This window comes from Budorcas taxicolor, chromosome 13, assembly GCF_023091745.1.
Source record: "Budorcas taxicolor isolate Tak-1 chromosome 13, Takin1.1, whole genome shotgun sequence".
In the NCBI taxonomy this organism is placed as follows: Eukaryota; Metazoa; Chordata; class Mammalia; order Artiodactyla; family Bovidae; genus Budorcas; species Budorcas taxicolor.
Window position 1 is genome coordinate 36,125,912 of NC_068922.1, and position 20,174 is coordinate 36,146,085.

The following is a 20,174-nucleotide window of genomic DNA, read 5'->3' on the forward strand; positions in this document are numbered from 1 at the left end:
ATTGAAGTGATTTTTTTTTTTTTTTTTAAGTTTGGCGTTCAGATTGTTCCCTCTTGAAGTGCGATGCAGTGTCAGGCCTGTGTTTTCTTCCTTGCTTGTTAGGAAAGACCTCTTTCAGGGGCTCATACATCACCTTCATTACTTGTCATTTTCACCTTTACCTGTGTCATCAAAGATAAAAGCCAATAATGTTAGTGTAGCAGGCATGTATTTGATGGGAGAGGACATTGAATGAGGCTTAATATTGTAGGCTGTAAGTCTGTTAGTGAATATTATGTTTGCTTGCCTTTGTAACCTTGAACATTTGGTACTCACATCATAAATACTCAGAAGATCAGGAACCTCTATGTTTGTGTTACTATTTTCCATCACTGTTTTATGCTTCTGTGAGTCTGAACATCTGACTTGATATAATTGTTGATGTGTAAAGCATTAATTTTCCAAATACAAGTAGCAATAAGGAGATACCATGGAAGTTGATGAGAAGGAACAAGAGTTCTGATTGGCATAACCTCTGCATCACCTGTACGGCTTTTGTAACAATGATAGCACTACATTTCTGCAAAAAAAGCATCCCTTTGTTGAAAATTTGAATATGGGTCAACAAAATTTTGATTTTCTTTCTCTTGGACAGTGCTAAATTCCCAGTGGGAAAAAGTGCCTGCAGACTATCTAAGGGACCATTGGACCCTGAAATGTTCAGCAGGAGATACCTTAAGAAAGAATAATTGATCTGCTGTTTCATAATGCTGTATACCTAAAACTAATACTGTTACATATGTTTATTAATTTTATTTCAATAATAATAACAAGTAGAATTAATCTATTCTCTTGTATTATTTCGTGAGAGACTTTAAACCCAATTCCAAACTTGGAAAAGTGCCTTCCTTGCTCCCCCAGCAATCTCTTGATCAGTAGAACATACGGTGCTAAGTGACATTTAAATTAAAGGGGGCATTTTTTGGTGGTCTTTCTATGAAATAAATGAGGATAGTTATATCAAGGGTCTCTTTTTACAGCTCAAATCTCATATATACTTGTGTGTATGGCATGTATGTGCTAGGGCTTCCCTGGGGGCTCAGATGGTGAAGAATCCACCTGCCAATGCAGGAGACATGCGTTCGATCCCTGGGTCAGGAAGATCCCCTGGAGAAGGAAATGGCAACCCACTCCAGTATTCTTGCCTGGAGAATCCCATGGACCAAGGAGCCTGGCAGGCTAAAATCCATGGGTCACAAAAGAGTCAGATACTGCTTAGCAACTAAACAATGATAACAAATATGTGCTAACTAAAATTCGCCAAATCACTAGCTTTGTTTTGCAATATTTTTCCTTATCACAAAAGAAATTTTGCCTAAGAAGATACTCTTAATATTATCTTAGGGTTTAGTTTTCAAAGGTTATTGGCAGTTTGAGTGACCTTGGTAGATTTTAAATCCGTGTTGCATGAAATTGTTCATTATAAAATATTCTTTTCTCTTTGACAGTTGGAACTTTAGTGGGTTTATATTGCCCTGGGAAATTGGCATGCAAGAGATGTGACTGGTTTTTCCTTTTAGAAGAAAACTTGAGGGACACACAGTGAGCAGTTACAAAGCCAAACTGTCACCAAATTGGTTAACGCCTTGTCCTAGCCAAGGAAGCTGTTTTTCTGATTGGATTCGTGTAGCCAATAATGAAACCAATGCTGATACTGCAATAGAACTAGCTTTATTAAACAGTCAAGGGATGAAGAAATGGGAACCTAGTTTGAATATCAGTTTCTCAAACCAAATGAAATTAAGACACAACATATATGGGGGCAGGGGCTCGAGGTAAAAGGGAGGGACTTGGGAAGAGAGGGAGGAATGTTCATGAGTTATTCGAGAACAGGGGTGTGGTTTGGATGCCTTTTCAATCCTTGTATGGGCTTTTCTGGTTATTGTCATGGCAACTGTCAACTGTCTTGGGCTGATGGGTGTGTCATTTAGCTAATGCGTTATATTAACTGTGGCATGAGGCCCAAGGTCACTGGAAGGCAAATCTTCCACCATTTTGGGTTTAGCTGGTTCCAGCCAGTTCTTGTTCTTGTTCTTGTTTTTCTTTTTGCAGCTTCCTTCTGAAACTTCCTTCTAGGAAGAGCAGGAGTATAATTCTGGTACATCCACCTTGGTAACAAAACCAGGAAGATGGTTTTATGCTGTTAAGATGTGATTGAACAGTAATTATAAGGCTATTGAAATCACTACAATTTTAAAAACATTTTATTTGCCCAAACTCACACTATATGTTAAACTTCTCTTTCTGGTTTAGTATACTTGAACCTCTTAAAATTTTAAATACTGTTCAAGAAGTATGTGTGAATATGTTTTAAGATACAGGATAGACTAGCTCGAGGCTATATATTTAGCTGCTTTTTGACAAGTGAGGATTGTGGGGGAAAAAACCACTATTGTAAATATCGTGAAAGGGTTTTTGTGATAGCCGATATTCCTTAGACTGACTTTTTATGACATAGTTTGAATGCAAACATGTTATTTAGTATTGCCTTCATTATGTAGGGATCTAGTGTAGTATTTGATATCATTTTTTTCCTGGAAAGGTAATTCAGTGATGTAGCACTCATAGTAGAATGATTTATCACTAGTCACCTGGTTTGCAAGGCTACCTTTATCTTACACTCAATTCTTTATGTGCACTAGGTCTCTTTCCGGATGTTCTCTTACATTTTAGCAGCTTTAACTGGCCCCTCTTGGAGTTTTGAGGGTGGGGTTTACCCCTGGTGATTATGATTTCTGTTGCACACAAAATTTCAAGCAGTTTAAAGAAGATAGACTGGAAGGGCGGGAAGTGTTTAGGTTAGCGGTTATCAGTTTCAAACCACCAGTTTATTTTCAGCTTAAAATAAAATGTAGTTACACTATAGATCATTCCATTTATTACTAAAATTCATTTTTGGAAGTGCTTTGTCCTCATTAGTTAGAAACTGTCTCACCTACCACATCTTTTCCCCATGGAAACAGTTTTTAAATGTTTTTGCTAACCTAGGTTTTCTTTGGAGTACAGCTATTACATGATTGTGAAGCAGATTGTTCTTGGGGATGTTGTGAAGGGTTTTGCAGGAGAATCCTGGAAAAGAAAGCCATTGAAGATGATTCTGTCCCTTGAACTTGGCTCGGGACTTTCCTTTCACTTAATTGTTTATTAATTCAGCTAACAAACTGCCAAGAGGAAATGATAAAAAGGATAGTGGCAGTTACCTATTTAGCTGCTAAGGGTGGTCCAGGTGTATTTCTTCCATTCATCCCACTGTAGAACAGGGAGGTGTAAGTTAGGTGCTGAGCTCCTTCTTTATCTCTGCGGTTCTTGCAGTTGTCCTGGGAGAAACGCTTACCTCTCTTTCTGTGCAGTCCGTGAACAACCTTCCGCTTAACTCGGTTTCTCTTCTTGATGAACGCTGGTACCTTCTGGTCTGTTCATTATTTACCATTCAATACACTGAAGCTACAGGAGTAAGATCAGAGTTAAGATGAGGTTGCCGTCCTGCAGTGCAAGTTAAAATCCAGATAGACTGTTTGACTTGGTCTCACTACATGTTATGCTAAATTTTAAATATATTACAAATAGTGAAATAAATGGAAATAAATCCTATTGTACCATTAACTGCAATACAGTGCTTTAGCTTTTGTGGCCAATGGTTCCAGGCCAGGAGGCCCTGTAACTGGTTAAATACAGTATAAATGCATCCAGTTTTCTAGAAGACAGCTTTAGGCTGTACTTTATACGAGTTTTACAGATAATTGCCCCTTTGCTGTGGCTTCATCTTCATCTTTTGGAATCAGAGTTCTGTCACACTGGCTGGGGTGGAGGACACTGGTGCAAGACCATGGACTGCCAGTGCATAGTTGGCTACACCTTGGACTTGACCTGAACTTAGAGACGGTGTCTAGAAATGGAAGTTATGTACAAGTGTGTGCACTTACCTCTGTTAGTTTACCCTGATTTATAGACTTTCAAGTACAGGATACCTTGTTTTATTGCACTTCTTACTGATTTTACAAATTAAAGGTTTGTGGCAACCCTGCATTGTCAGGTGATGGTTAGCATTTTTTAGCAATAAAATATTGGTTAATTAAGGCAAGCACATTGGGTTTTTGGACATAATGCTGTTGAACACTTAATAGGCCACAGTATAGTGAATCATAATTCTTATGTGTACTGTGAAACCAAAAAATCTGTGTGACTCACTTAATAGTGATATTTGCTGTCTTATGGTGGTCTGGAACCGAAGTGTAGTGTCTCTGAGGTAGGCTTGTAATCCTATAAGCTGTTACTAAGCAATCTGCCACTTTATAATTATTTAAATTATTAATATTTTGCATAGTTAAAAACCCAGCCTGCCGAATGCTTTAATAAGTTATTTGCAGTTGAGAGGGAGAGAGAGTGTGAAAAAGAGAATGCCTCTGTTCAGGGTTGAATTAAAATATTTTAGTAGTATAGGTACTTTTGGAAATAAAACCTAGTTTAAATGAGAAAAATTGAGGCCTGTTATGAATGGCACCGAACAGTGCTGATTATTTTACCTTTGACAAAGTGGAAAATTTAAAGCTTGGTGTATCCCATTTTATTAATATAATAAAGTTTTATAGTGTTGTTCTGGGCGTCGATATATGTTCTTTAGTGTTTATTAGCCCATGGTTATAGTAAAACGTTTTAGTTCTATGCCTGGCTATTCTGTACAGAATGCAAATATTAAAGCGAAGGGAAACAAATTGAATCTCTATCTTTCTCTTCCCCAAGTCTTTTTCTATATGATTTCTAAATATTTTGGTTGTGTATGGCATCTAATATGATTGGACACAGAGAACATCTTTTTTATCATTTAACGTAGGTTAATAGCTTCCCCAGACTTGTTCTAATAATGAAGCTATGAGGGAAATGACAAGAATGGTGGTTTTAAATTTCTCTAGACTCACAGTAAATTTTTCCATCCTGATGGCAGGAATCTTGAGCATCTGGAATCTGTGAGAAGAGCGAATTGTTCATGGCGAGAAGACTGTCATCAAATTCTGAGCCATTTATTCTCTTAGGAACTACTGTCCTGTACAGAATATTATATTTTTACAGAGGCACTTTTCTGGAACTGGGGAAATATCTTCACTTCTTCATGTATTCTGTGTTTTTGAGATGTTATTTTGAGAATTAGTGTCACATCTTGTCATTAATTTCCGTTGACTTATATTATTATTTTTATATTTATATTAATCATTTATATTTGTCCAAATATAGTTTTGAAAAAGCAATAGAAAATAAACTGTCTTAAAGATTTCTTTCTGGTTTATATAGGTAAATCTATGATCTATGCTTGGTCATCTAATTTCTTCAGTTTTCAGAATATCTACAATATATATTTGTGATACTTTCTACCTATATTATGGCATAGATGTAATTCTTCAAATGTTTGCTCTGGAGAGGGAAGGAAGGAGTGTGCGAAATTCTCTGTTAAGTTTTGGTGAAAATGTTTCTCAAATCAGGAGTCAAGTTTCTGATTAGCCCTGGATCATGCTGGGCGTTTACAATAAGTTTAAGTTGGTAGAAATTTCTCGTTTTCTTTTTAAAATTCTTGTATGTGTGTGTGTGTGTATGTGTTTAAAGACAGTAAAACCTTTTCCCCTGTTTAGTAGGTTTTTGACTCTGAAAGAGACTCTCCTGAGTCTTGATACGTTATTGTCCTTGTGTTTGGATGTAGTGTTGCTGAGGCTGGGCTTGATTGTTACGGCAGGGCAGGTAGGTGTCATTGCCTAAGACCAGCATGAGCCAGCATCTTTGATTGGACTGCTTCCTATTAGGTCTTGCTAGTGTCTTCATGCATTGTGGATACCTACTGTAGGTATCGGAGAAGGCAATGGCAACCCACTCCAGTACTCTTACCTGCAAAATCCCATGGATGGAGGAGCCTGGTAGGCTGCAGTCCATGGGGTCGCAAAGAGTCAGACACGACTGAGCGACTTCATTTTCATTTTTCACTTTCGTGCATTGGAGAATGAAATGGCAACCCACTCCAGTGTTCCTGCCTGGAGAATCCCAGGGACGGCGAAGCCTGGTGGGCTGCCATCTCTGGGGTCGCACAGAGTTGGACACGACTGAAGCAACTTAATAGCAGCAGCAGCAGCACTGTAACAGCTCAGTAGTTTGTTCACTTAGGTAAGATGCTCTTCTGCTTCCCAGTTTAGCGGTGTTTAGTCTGTGGGCATCTGCCTCACCTGCTCTCCATCATCAGCTCAGATGAAACACGAGGCCTGTGGGGGTCCTTCCTCCTACACACAGTTCTGTTACTCAAGTGTCCGGGAGCATGGGTTTCTGGATGGATAAATAGTCTTAGTGTCTTATCTGTACTTTACTCTGAAGATTCCTTCTTCCTCCACTAAATCACGATGCTCGATGTTCTGCCCAACCCTCCTGCCGCCTGGCAATGCTCCCACTCCACCACTGCCCCAGGGGACCCGCGGCCACTTTGCCATCAGACTGTGGACATCCCGTCCCCACTGCTGTGAGGTTAGTCCTTGTTGCTGCTTTGAATGGTTATCTACTCATCACTTTGATCTGGCCCCTGAGGGACTTTAAGTTGCAGTGGGATTTGTTATTTTCATTTAGACTTCAAGTTTGCAACAGCAGCCATGAACCATCTTCCCTCTAATGAGTAGTAAAATCATAGCCCCCCGCCCTTTGGCCACTTCTCTTCAGACTTTCTGAACCCCTGCACTAGGGTAGGTTAGGGGCTTCTGTTTTTTGGTTTGCCCTTGGATTACTTTTGATGTGGTCCAGATGGTGTGTCTAATGCTTCACAGTCTCCTTGATAAAAGACACTTCTCTCTTGTTTGACAAAAGTGATAACTCTGGTCACTTTCCTCTGTTACAAAGCGTTAGGCCTTTTTCTCATCTGTGCAGGAAATAAACATGTTGCCGGATTTCTTTTTATATCCATTATTCCTGTTCCCCATCCACCACTCTATTTTAATGATTCAGAAGAAAATTTTCACAAGAAAGATCAGTTTTGCAAAGTGGTTTGTGCCAAATGGTGAAGTCTCTTTGTGACTTTTTGGTATAAGTTCTTGACTGATGCAGTTTTCTTGACTTTTGGAGATGCTGTATTCTGTGTGAAGGATGTCTGTGTAAAGTTTCAAGTTCCAGAATCTTTTATATTTTGATAGAACTGTATCACTTTGAATGGAAGATAAAAGTCAGAGATGTTTCAGCACTTAAACTGTAAACAGAAATCCTTAAAGAGGAATTCTTGGCTTTTTTTTTCTTTTTTCTTTTTCTTTTTTGATTGGAGTATAATTGCTTCATAATGTTGTATTAGTTTCTGCTATATTCTTGGCTTTTTTCTTATGAAAATGTTAATTATATCAAGAACTCATGGGAAAAATTGCTGAGAGACCAATTGTTAAAAGGCTCAAAGACAAGATCTGTTGTTTTTTTTTTAAAAGACAATTACTACCTCTTGAGATGGATTATGCTGCTGGCTGGTTTTGCCTCTATCTCTGCATGCAGCCGGGTTCCCTGAGGCTTAGTTTCGCCCAAAGGAGGACGATATGAGTGATTTTATGACAAAGCTGATCCAGTATCTGATGAGCCATTTTCCACTGTCCTCTCAAGAGGCAATGACCCCAAGATCCAGAGTGATTGAATAATTTGAATGAACATCTGTTGTCAGGTCTGCTCTGAGTCATTTGTTTTTGCGAGGCCATTCCGGCGTGGTATGGCTCCTCATCTCCAGAGTGTTTCCTTGTATGTCTGACCTTGGCAGGGCGGACGAAGAGAGGAGGATATATAATTATCTCAGTGAAGGGATTACTAGTATTCTTCTGTAATCACATGAAGCGTGTTAAGATGAGTCCAATTATTCAACCTGTTTAGGCTGAATGATGAATGATGGGCTCCCAGGAGCTTCAGTCTGGATTTTGAATTAAGCTTGTAAGTCGACATACATACATAAGCCATTGTCATAAGAACTTTGTCAATGATTACATGTCTTTGATGTAATCAAAATTATAGTTATTGCCACTTCTTGCAAGTGATTGTTGCATGATGCTTATTGAGAAAGCTTTAAGCGATTTTAAAGCTGGGACTGTTTGGCATTTTTCTTCTTCACTTGTATAGCTGTCTAGACTGACCCACCTCGGGGATCAGATCACTTTTTTCATTTCTCTTCTCTCTAGTTCACGCTTTACCAGTACGTGGGGTCCATCACTGCCTGTCTTTATTGCCTGTTGTGAAAAGCTGTCCAGCAGTATAACCTCACATTTTCTCCTCTGTGATGCCTTGGCATATACATACATTTTAACATTTAATTTGGAATTTATTTTAAACATGCTTATGAGGTTATACAGTGAAATGAGGCATCATTCTGAGCTTTACGAATAGCTCATTTAATCATTATTATGACCCTAGTCAGGCTAGTATAACTATGCCTTTATACAGTTTAAAAACTGGATGCACAGAGATGTGAACCAATTAACAGCTGCAGTGTTGGGACTTGTATTTATGTTACTTGGCTGCAGAGTCTAAGCATCTTCCCCAGGGCCTTTGTCTGTGCATTTCTTTTCCCTATAGGGTTTTTCTGCCTCCTACTTCATCATCCCCGGTTGATGTCTGTTCTTTGACCATCTCAGCACAAGCTTCGTTTTCCTGAGGAAGCTCTCCCTGAGCTTGTTCAAGTCCCACTCTTACACTGTCGTGGTTTACACCCCCTCCCTTGCAGCAGTTCACAGTTACAGCTTCACGTGTGTATTCACAATGTATGATGCCTGTCTCCACTGGCACACTGTGGCATGACTGTCTTTGCTTCCCTTTCTCTCCCTCACCCTGTATTCCCATCCCTAAACACTCTGGTCCATGGTGAGCACTCCATATTTGCAGAATGAAGGCTGGAAAGGACCTGGAGGAATTTTGAAATACAGAGGAATTCAGGAGTTTGCCAGCTCCCTTTCACACATTCGAGACGTTGTCCATTTGTTATGTTAAGCCTGTTCCTGAAACTCTGAGGTCAGACAGTTACGGTGCTTGTTTTGTCTTCCAGATAATCTCGGGTCCTGCGGGAGGGGACTATGACAGCAGTAGCGATCTCCAGGAAGTTAATTATTTAGTGAGTTGGTGTAAGATATCTGGAAATAGTTACACTTTCAGGGGATAGCCAGTAGCAGCGGTCCACTGTGGCTAGAACAGAATTGGGGAGTGAGGCATGAAACTTTTAAAATTGTAAAAATAATGTCTATTTTGTATAAAATCAAACAATGCGAAAATATGTGTGTGTGTATATATGTGTCGTATATATATGCACAGCAAATGTGAAGTATACACACATATAGTAAAATGTAAGTAATTTTTTCCTGTTCTTTTTAGTTTCTCTTCCTGGATTAAATGCTGATAGAGTTGGGTATAGATTTAGGCTCCCTGGAAGTGGGATGAATGAGGGAATGAACGAGCCGGATCAAAGGGAATGCACGTACGCTTAAAATCCTCATATTGCCAGTAAACTACCAATTTATGATTTCCCTGCTTTATTCATCTTTCCATTCTCTCAGGTGACTCTTTCCAACCTTTTCTTTCTCACACAGACTTTTGATCCTGTGTCCTCACTCCCCATGGGCAACTGCATTTCATAGTTTACTGAAAATACTGCTACGATCCATCCTGAGGGAGTCACTGCAGGTCCCCCCACCCCGCCCCAATATCTGCCTCCCTCCTGGGAGCCCTGGGTACCCTGTCCACATGTGCACTGACCCTGTTCCTCTCACCTCTTGAGAGAGGGCCACCAGCAATGCCCCTGTGGTCAGCATTTCCCCTGCAGTAGATCAAAGCCCTTAGTGCACATATGGTCTATTTTTTTTTCATCTTAAAAAACCTGCTTTATCCCCCCACCCCTGCAGACATTGATTCTTTTTTGTACCAACCCCCCTCCTAACAGCAGTCAATATTTGCTCTTGCCAGTGTGTCACCTGTTATTGTTAATGCTCTTCAGCCATCGCCAGTCCAGGCAGCTGGACCTCTCGGGCAGTTCCCCCTGCCCTGACTGTGGCCTCTCCTGCCTCAGGTCGGTCATCCTTCCCGCCACACTGGGCCACCAGGACAGCACATGTCTGTGCCCCTCCTCCTCATGTCAAGTGTGTTATCTTAAGCCTGTCTGTGAAACTCTGAGGTCAGACAGTGGAGACCCCAGGACTCAGTCCTTGGCTCCTCTTTCTACTGTGTCCATGCTCACACCCGCGGGGTCTCATCCAGGCTCTTGAGTTTAAATACCACCCCCCTGCCCAGGGCTCCTACGTGTATGTCTTCAGCTCAGGCCTCTCCGCTGAGCCTCTGACCCCTCCCTCCAGCCGCCCGCTGCGTCTCCCCAGGACATTCAGTCCACGTCTTCAGCTCATCGGGTCTGAAACTGAGCTTCTCGTCTCCCTTGGCAGCAGCTTCAGTGTTGGCGATCACATTTGTTTTTTTTTTTTCTTCTCCTATCCCACCTTCAGTCAGACAGAAATTCATCGTTGGCTCTTCCCTCAGAATCTGTCCAGAATCCCCATGCTCCTTATACCTCCCTCTGGTTACTGCCTGGGTGCCGGTCCTCTTTTGTCTGGGTCACTCTCAGACCCTCTGACTCGTTCTCGGCCTCTGTGCTCCCCTTCCCCCTCTTCTCAATGTAGCAGCTGGAGCAATGCTCTTACAATGTCACTCAAATCATGTTACTCCTTTGCTCAAAAACCCAGCAATGGCAGTATCCCTATGAAGCAAAAGTTAAGTTCTTTGCAGTGTCTGTCCTACAAGGCCCTGCGAGACCTGGTCCCTGTTTCCTCTCTGACATCAACTCGCTCCCCCTTCTCTCCCTCTGCCTGTCACACTGGGTGCCTTGCTCTTCTCCGATGCTCCAGGCTTAGAGGCTGGGTTTTCTGTGTCGTCTGGTCCCTCTCCCTGAGTGCTTGTCCCTCAGATGCCCACCAACTCTGTCACCTTCTTCCTGACTCTGACCACCAGAGTGTGTTCCCTGACCACCTCCTCTGTCCCTGTCCGTGCCGGTGGCCCAGCCCTGAATCTGCATACACAGCTTGGGTTTCTCTTTTTCTATCAATATCTGTCACCTTCTTACATACTGTATAATTTACTTACTTGTGTTTATTATTTGCCTTCCCCCTAGAGTGTTACCTCGGCTTCCCAGGTGCCGCAATGGTAAAGAATCCGCCTGCCAGTGCAGGAGACTCAAGAGATGCGAGTTTGATCCCTGGGTCGGGAAGTTCTCCTGGAGTGGGAAATGGCAACCTGCTCCAACATCCTTGCCTGGAGAATTCCATGGACAGAGGAGCTTAGGGTGCTACAGTCCATGGGGTCACAAAGAGTTGGACATGACTGAGTGACTGTCACACACATGAAATGTTATCTAGGGCTCTTTGCTGATCTATCCAGACACCTTGAATAGCATCTGGCCTGGAGAATGTACAGTGGTCAGTGGATGCTGATTGAATGAATGAGTGTACATCCCACCAAGTGACTGCTGGGCATCTGCTCTCATGCCCTGTGCTTAGTCACTCAGTTGTGTCTGACTATGTGACCCCATGGACTGTATTCCACTAGGCTCCTCTGTCCATGGGATTCTCCAGCAAGAATACTGGAGTGAGTGGCCATGCCCTCCTCCAGGGGATCTTCCCAACCCAGGGATCGAACCCAGGTCTCCCGCATTGCAGGTGGATTCTTGACTGTCTGAGCCACCAGGGAAACCACTCTCATGCCCTAAGAATGAGTATTTGCAAACTTAATTATCTCCTAAATTGATAAAAGAAAAATGATATGCTTTAACTTAAAAAGATTTGTTTATTGGCTGTACTGGATCTTCGTTGCTGCGTGTCGGCTTTTCTCTAGGTGCGGGGCTTCTCGTTGCGCGTGGCTCCTCCTGTTGCAGAGCACAGGCTTCGGGTATACAAGCTTCAGTAGTGGTGGGACATTGGCTTAGTTGCTCCATGACATGAAGCCTCCCAGACCAGGGATTGAACTCGTGTCCCCTGTGTTGGCAGGTGGATTCTTAACCAATGGGCCACCAGTGAAATCCTGCTTTGACTTGCAAGAATCATATTACTTCTTAGATTGAACATTACTTTATATACTGATTTTGAGGGGCATCTATTTCTTCTGCCACCATTTGACTGTTCATGTGCTATTGCCCATTTTTCTCTTTTACTCATCTTTTATTATTTTTGATATCAATCGCTTGCTTGTTGGAGATATTTTTTGGCCATTTCTCTGTAAACTTCCTTGGTTTTTTTGATGCATGAAAATTTTGTCACAAATTCTACCATAATTTTTTTTTTTATTTCTAGGTTCTTTGTTTTCTAAGACAAACATTTAACTCCAAGATGATAAAAATACTCTTTTAGATTGTCCTCTAGATTATATTTGAAATATTTGATCCATTTGTAATTTGGGTGTCCAGTTAGGCATTTAACTTTTCTTTTGAGGGATCTCTTGAAGGTTTTTGAGTAGAAGGTTTATGTGATGGGTTATTCTGGGAGACATAGTTTAAGTCCTGACTGCCACTTACTGGCTAAGTGTATGTTCTCCTGTAAAATGGAGACAGGAATAGGACCTGCTGATGGAGAGCATGAAGTGAGGTGGCCTGTAAAGCACTTTACCATAGCTCATACCACAGTATTAGGTATGGTTAATACTACTGGGAACTGCTTCTGGTAGTAATTTTTACTAAGTAGTATTTTGGGAAGCTTTAGGGGTTGGTGGTAGGAAGGATAGATTAAGGAGGGGGAGACAAAAGAAACAGATGTAATTTTTAGCAGCTAGTTTTATTCGGTGGGCTTCCCAGGTGGCTCAGCTGGTAAAGAATTGGCCTGCAGTGCAGGAGACCTGGGTTCGATCCCTGCGTGGGAAGATTCTGTGGAGGAGGGCATGACAACCCACTCCAGTATTCTTGCCTGGAGAATCCCCATGAACAGAGGAGCCTGATGGGCTACAGTCCATGGGGTTGCAAAGAGACACGACTAAGCACAGCAAAGCACAGTTTTAGGCAGGGTGAGGATCACTCAGGGTCTGACCATGATTATAGCAAACTTTATGCAGAGTTAGAATTACTATCATATATTTTAGTAAATGGGTAAATCTTACAAAGTAATGAAATTTTAATGTAAGGATGACACTTTATCATTTTCTTCTGGTTAATGTATTATGACTTCGGGCGAATTGTTTATTCAGCATGATTGGGTCAGTGTTACCTGCCTTTCACAATCCTTAATCAAATCTCCTGCTTCTGACTTACATACAAGATCCTGATAGAAAGCTTTACAATACTACTCTTATCTAAATATTGCAAAAAAAAAAAAAAGACAACTTACTTGAAGTTGCTAAAGCACCAAAGTATTTATGCATGATGCTCAGTTGTGTCCAACTCTTTGTGGCCCCATGGACTGTAGCCCACCAGACTCCTCTATCCATGGTATTTTCCAGGCAACAGTGCTGGAATGGATTGCCATTTGCTCCTCTGGGGCATCTTCCTGACCCAGGGATTGAACTCCGTCTCTTCTGTCTCCTGCATTGGCAGGCAGATTCTTTACCACTGTGCCATCTGAGAAACCAGTGGTTAAGAGTCCACAGTTTTCATATCTGTATGTAAAACAGTGAGCCTTTCCAGGTGGTGCTAGTGGTGAAGAATCTGCCTCCTGATGCAGAAAATGCAAGTGGCACGGGTTTGATCCCTGGGTTGGGAAGATCCCCTGGAGTAGGAAATGACACCATACTGCAGCATTGTTGCCTGGGAAATTCGATGGGCAGAGGAGCCCAACAGGCTACAGTCCATGGGGCCACAAAAACACTACAGCTGACCCTGTCATTTGTTTTGCCAGGCTTCAGAAGGCATCAAGATCATACTCTGAGCATAGATTGTTGAGAGAGAACAAGCATGTACAGTGGACCCTTGAACAACATGGACCTGAACCGTGCAGGTCCACTTACATGCAGAGTTTTTCACTAAGCATGGTACTGCGTAGTCAGCATGAGGTTGAATCTGTTCTTGTGGACGGCAGATGTAGAGGGCAGCTGTGGTGCTTGGTCTTCTGTGGGTGCCCTGGATACCAAGGGACGACTGTGAGTGGTTGTTTTTATTCATCTTTAAAAAAATGACAAGTGTTTCACCCTGCAGTGCAGCAAAGCTCAGAGAAGTCAGCACATGTAGCTCCAATCAGGTACCTAAGTCATTGATGTGGTGGTCCACACGTGTGTTGGCTTAATGAACTGCCTGGTGGAATGGGCAGTTTATACTGTACGGAAAGCATTCTCCGTAGGATGTTATTCTTCATGACGTCAGACGGCCAGCATTTGTCATCTCACCTTCTTCTGGAAAGGGGAGAAGAGGTTACTACTGAGCTTGTAGATAACAGGCTTCAGTACCAACTCAGAGATCTTTCGAGCATCTTTGCGTCTCTCTGCAATTGGCTCCTATTACTGTGAATACCTTCCTTACCCCAGCAGACTCACCCTCCTGGGCTTTTCTTCCTTTTGGGCCCCAGCCCATGGCCTGCCAGCTTCATTCTGACCCCACTGATGGCTCTCTGCTTAAAATTGCTGTAATAATTATTATATATATATTAATCAGGTGACCCTCAACCTATTTTAGTTTTGCTGCTATTGATTTCTTTTTCTCCACATATAAAATGCACTAATTTAAAAGTATCTTTTTTTCTGTTGGAATATTTTTATGAAATAAGTTTATTGAAACCCTTCCCAGGCATCCTGGACAGTGTCCTGTGTTGTATGTGCCCAAATATAAGGTGAGTTTTTTCCCTCCATAAAATGATCTCTTAGAGAAGAGAGAGCTGGCTTATAGTCAGGTCCGTACAAAATCTCTTACAGAGAACTTTCTCTGTTTATTCACATGCACAAAAGTGTATGGAATGGGGAAACTGAAAGTATTCACATATAATGAAATTCATAATTTTAGAAATTATTGAGAGTTCCTTTGACAGATTTTTTTTTTTAAAGGAGACGAAGTTTAGACTAGATTTAATTATCCCTTGAAGAAGGGTTAAAAACCTCACATTTGCAATTGATAGAATTTTAAAAAGTAGGTAAGTAGGTTTGTTGATGAAAAACCAATCAGCTTTACCCAGATTCTCAGTGATGGCATCTCATATATTCAAAACGGTGTTGCATCTCAAGTGACCTGGAAGTTCAAACAATCTATTCTAATTCTCAAGTGGCACTTGTGATGAGGAAGAATCTCACTCTGAAGAATTCAAATGATCATGTGAAATGTGCAAATGGGGCGAAAACACTATCTACATTAATGTATTTTTCTTCATAGGTAATTCACAGTAAGAGTTTCTAACTAAATTGCAATTTAAATGTTAGAGGTGGTCATGAACATCTTAGTAACATCACTGACATTTGTTTGCGTCGTCAACTGCCTGAGTATCTATTTATTTTGCTTGGAAGAGAAAAATGTTTCAGATCTTAATTGGGCAAATAGGAGATCATTATATTTGGGTTGAAAGATGCTTGCTCATATATGGACGCATTCTGTGTCATCCAAGGTTGTGAGCTCTCTGGGGAGAGATAGCATTACATTATGGACTTAGTTCTGTGCCCGGCGCTCTGACTCTGAGAGCTCATAACATGCTGCTTCTTGGGAATGGAGCCTTCATGGCCCCAACTCAGGTGTTCTTCCTGCCTAAAGGTTTCTTGATGTCGTCTTCCTCCCCCTGGAGGAACTGGCCACTTCCCCTGCCTCTGCCCCACAGTCTAACCTGGTCCTGCACATAACTTTGTAGACGCCTGTGGACAAGAAATCACGTCCGATTTGTCTTAGACCTTCAGAGCTGTGGATGCTCTGGGTTCATGAGTGCCTAGATGTTTATGGAAATGAGCTTGGATGACTACAGAAGAGCACAGGTTGACTTTCATGGCCCCAGTTCTTGTTCAGGGAACAGGTGGATTTAGGAAAAAGTTTTAAAGACACACATTGCTTTCTCAACTCTTGTTCTGGCTCTCTGAATTTCAAGGACCATTGTATTTCATAGTGTTCTTCATGATTGGGACTCAAGGAACTGAGCATAGGACTCCTTTAAAGCACATGTAAGTACACAGATGTAGTTTTAGACGTGGACTTGAGGTGTTTGCTGGGGCTGGGTCACTGGTTTGAGTGGCAGTGCTTGTCCTTGTTGCCTGCATTGACACTGCTTGCAGCTAGCAATGCTCTTTGCTGGCAGCTCTTTTTACCATCTTTTGAATTTCTGATTGGCATGGTCCTGTCTCTCTGGCTTTGTTTTGTGGTACAAGGTATGGATACCAGGGGCTTCCCTGGTGGCTCAGATGGTAAAGAATCTGTCTACAATGCAGGAGACCCTGGTTCAATCCCTGGGTCGGGAAGATCCCCTGGAGAAGGGATAGGACAGTCACTCTAGTATTCTTGGGCTTCCCTGATGGCTCAGACAGTAAATAATCTGCTTGCAATGCGGGAGACCTGGCTTTGATCCTTGAGTTGGGAAGATCCCCTGGAGGAGGGCATAGCCACCCACTCTAGTATTCTTGCTTGGAAAGTCCCCATGGATAAAGGTGCCTGTTGGGCTACAATCCATGGGGTTGCAAGGAGTCAGACATGGCTGAGTGACTAAGCACAGCACACAAGATTGGGGAGATGAAGAGAAGTGAGTGTTGTGCTCTAGTGGACCATGCAAGTTAGGATTGCATAGAGCTAGAGAAGCACAGAAAACTCAGGCTTCTGTGCTTTGACTAACAAAGAAGTTATTATTATTTTAAAAATTGAGCCTAACATGGATTATTCCCACAAAAAAGCTAAGGCATATGTAGGTAAGTTGAACAGTTTCCATGTATAGAAGACCAGAGTGGTTTCATTTCTGAGTATGGTGTTTTGTCTGGTTGGCACCTATCGCTAAACTGGGTGTCTAGTTAGAAGCGTTGCACTGAGATTTTCCTTGTTAGGAAGCAAACAGAGGAAAGATGGATATTGTTGTTTTTAATCAATGCCTGTGAATTGTGAATTGTTCGCTGAATCCTCACAGCAACTGTATTTACCACAATTTCTTCTTTTGTTTCAGCTTTATTTTGAGATAATTATAGAGTTACATGTTGTAGGAAAGAACACAGAGAAATCCTGTGTACTTTCACCAGTTCCCCTGCGGGCACATTATTCGTGACTGTGGTGGTGTGTCACAGCTGGGAGCGCGTTATCCACACCAGTGGTTCACCTTTGTCAATTTCCCTGGTTTTACATGTGCTTATGTGTGTCTCTGTGTGTGTGTATTTATTTAGTTCTATGCAGTTTTACCACATATGTAGATTATCATTTCTTTTTCAACACGTGAGGGTAACAAGGTTTATATAAATTATGTGAAATGCTTAAAGTGGAGACCTGGGGTTTGCATCTAGGACTGTTCGATCCAGATTTTTGCTTTTTTAGTAATAATAATGATGGATAACAGTCGTAATCGGTAATACAATGGCTGAAACTTGCATTACATGTGAAACATCAAGTATTTACCATGTGCCAGGACTGTTAAAGTGTATGAACTCATTTAATCCCCCCAAGAGCTGTACCATATAAATTATATCACAGTTGAATTTGTATCATACAGCTCTAATCATATTACTAAGGAATAGGTAATCATTTTTACTACTCCTGAAATTGGTAATAGAATAGTGAAATTCTACCTTCTTTTTACATAATTTCATAGTTTGAACCTCTGACCTTAAATGCTGATCTTGGTGGCTGTGTGTGTGTATGTATTTGTATAAACTGAGACCTGTACATTGACTTAGGTTGAGATACCTTAAGAACATTTTTACTGAATTGTAAATAAGTGCTAGTTTAGGAAGGGTGCCAGGTTTTTATGGGAACAAATATAAACCACCAATACTTAAGAATGTAATTGGGAGAAGGTTTTATTTATTTACTTTTCCCTAGAGTATTTTAGATCTTTGTGGCCAAATATAGTCCCAGGAATGTTTCAATTTAATTGAATCTCAAGTTACATATCTCACTTCCAAAGTGGTACCGAATGTATTTGGTTGTGAGTTAATCACGTTATCAGAATATTATAACGCTTTAGGAAGATAACAGCTACACTGATCAGAAGGCCATAATTTACGAATCTTTGCTGGTGGAATATCTTGTAAAGCTGTCTCTCTGATGAACAGCAGCACTTATTCAGACCAGAAATAACAACAGTCCCATGTGCTAGTAAATCCCAGGAGGTCTCGGTGTTTTTGTAGACAGCAGACAGAAATAAAAGGAATTTTGTCCTTTTTACCTCATGTAATCCTGCTGGAAAATGAAGCATGTGCTCTGAGTTGATACTGACTTCTGCCAGGTCACCTCCCTGAAGAGTCCGGGCAAGCACTGTTGCAACAGTTCTTGGACGGGAATCTGCCGGCCCCTGAACGCGATGGATGGTCTGCACAGCCTGCTCCTGGGACACTGTGCTACTGTCTGCTCAAGGGAGCTTCCAGCGAGAACATGCGTGACCTGCATCTGTTGCCTTGACTCTTCTCAAGGGCATCACATACCCTCAAATTAGAGTTGCATTTAGGCTAAGTGCTGCAGAGTTTGTTGTTGTTAAAAAAAAATAGGGTGGCTACAAACAATGCCACACCAAGTATGGTTTCTTCTGGCTTACTTTTTAGAACTTGACTTTGGACGTTCGATAATGCAAATGTTTTTGAAGCTATATATTATTAGGAACCGTTTGGAAACCACAAAACCTTTTTAATGGACCATGCTATCAATTTTCTGCTCTTCTAAAGAAGTTTTTCCTATTCATGACTCACTTCACTCTTTGGCTAACGTTGAGGGAAATGTAATAACGATTAACGGAAGGAATGTATGCGTTTTCTTCTTTTCGATTTTTTTTTTTTTGAAAGCTTGTACATATTTTTTTTTGTTTCGGGTTATGTAAACTTGGAGGGCTGTAAAATGTTGACCACCACAGGAGGTAAAAACAGGCCTGCTGTACATATATCTTTAGAATTTAAAAATCCAAAAGCTTCCTTTGTTTCTTTGGAGAAGAGTTTTGCTTGATGGCCCAGAATACAGATCCAGTAAAAACGACATGTTCCAGCCGTCAATTACACACACCTTAAGCGAAATTAATGAGATCACTCTGAGATTACACTTTGTGTTTTATTTTCGTTTTATAGGTCTGTATGAGCTGTTGGTGGCTCTGCCAGCCCAGCTGCAGCCACATGTGGACAGCCAGGAAGACCTGACCTTCCTCTGGGATGTGTTTGGTGAAAAAAGCCTGCATTCACTAGTCAAGGTAAACCATGCTGATGTCAGATTTTTCTTTGCAGAAAAACATATGGAAAAATATTTTGAGCGCCATCCAGTAAACCAGAGATCAAATTATTGCCCTCCAAAAACAAAACAGCCTTGTTCCATTTCACTGACAGGCGTGGAAGTTGTTAAAAAAGATTCTACCAAAAATACATAGATGATTTCACTTAATGGTGGCAACCTGGCTCTGCATACTAATAGAGCAAGCCTGCGCCTGCCCTTGTTTAGAAAAAGAATGTGAAATAGTCACAAGAAGGTTTAGACTCCTCATGGTCAACATTCATGAGCTGGAGTTTAACTTAAATAAATAAATGTTCGCAGCAAAAATTAGAAGGAATATATTTTCTGAGGTTAAGGATGGCAGCTGTTCAGTAGCCACATTAATTTAAAATAATTTCCTCTAACAAAGTCAAATGAAATTCTAGCAAGCTGTTTCTCTTCTTGGCCCAGCGCCACTGACATGGTATTTTGTGTATAAATACACTGACGCTAAATAGGAATAAAAAACAGTGTTTGGAGACCAGTTTCGCCAAGCGTCATACCCTGGAAATGATCAACCACCAGAAATCAGATCTTGCCACACAGCAGTGCTGGGAGTGATCAGGAGTCTTAAAATAGTAAAACGAGAACAAGGAACTTACTGGAAAATATGCCACTCTTGCTTCTGGAAATATGAATTGCATTTTCTCCCATTTAACTCAAGCTGAAAGGAATTTAAAGTCTTACAGAGTCTGCAGGAGATAGAAACTTATGCTTCAACAGTGTCTGATCCTATACTTAATTCAGCTCCATCTGTTATGGTTGTCTGTTGTGATAAGAGGCTTTTTGACTGATGTATAGTATTTGGAAATGAGGCACCATT

The 20,174-nt window shown here is 41.3% G+C and overlaps 1 protein-coding gene across 2 annotated transcripts in view; it reads left to right on the plus strand.

Annotated features, from left to right (window-relative positions):
- The window catches only part of MPP7 (MAGUK p55 scaffold protein 7), a 227,844-nt gene that overhangs the window by 79,385 nt on the left and 128,285 nt on the right, over window positions 1-20,174 (plus strand). For both annotated transcript variants that reach the window (XM_052650871.1, XM_052650870.1), the window contains exon 3: window positions 19,177-19,295. In XM_052650871.1, coding sequence (XP_052506831.1) covers window positions 19,177-19,295 — 119 coding nt within the window. The remainder of the gene's footprint in view (window positions 1-19,176; window positions 19,296-20,174) is intronic.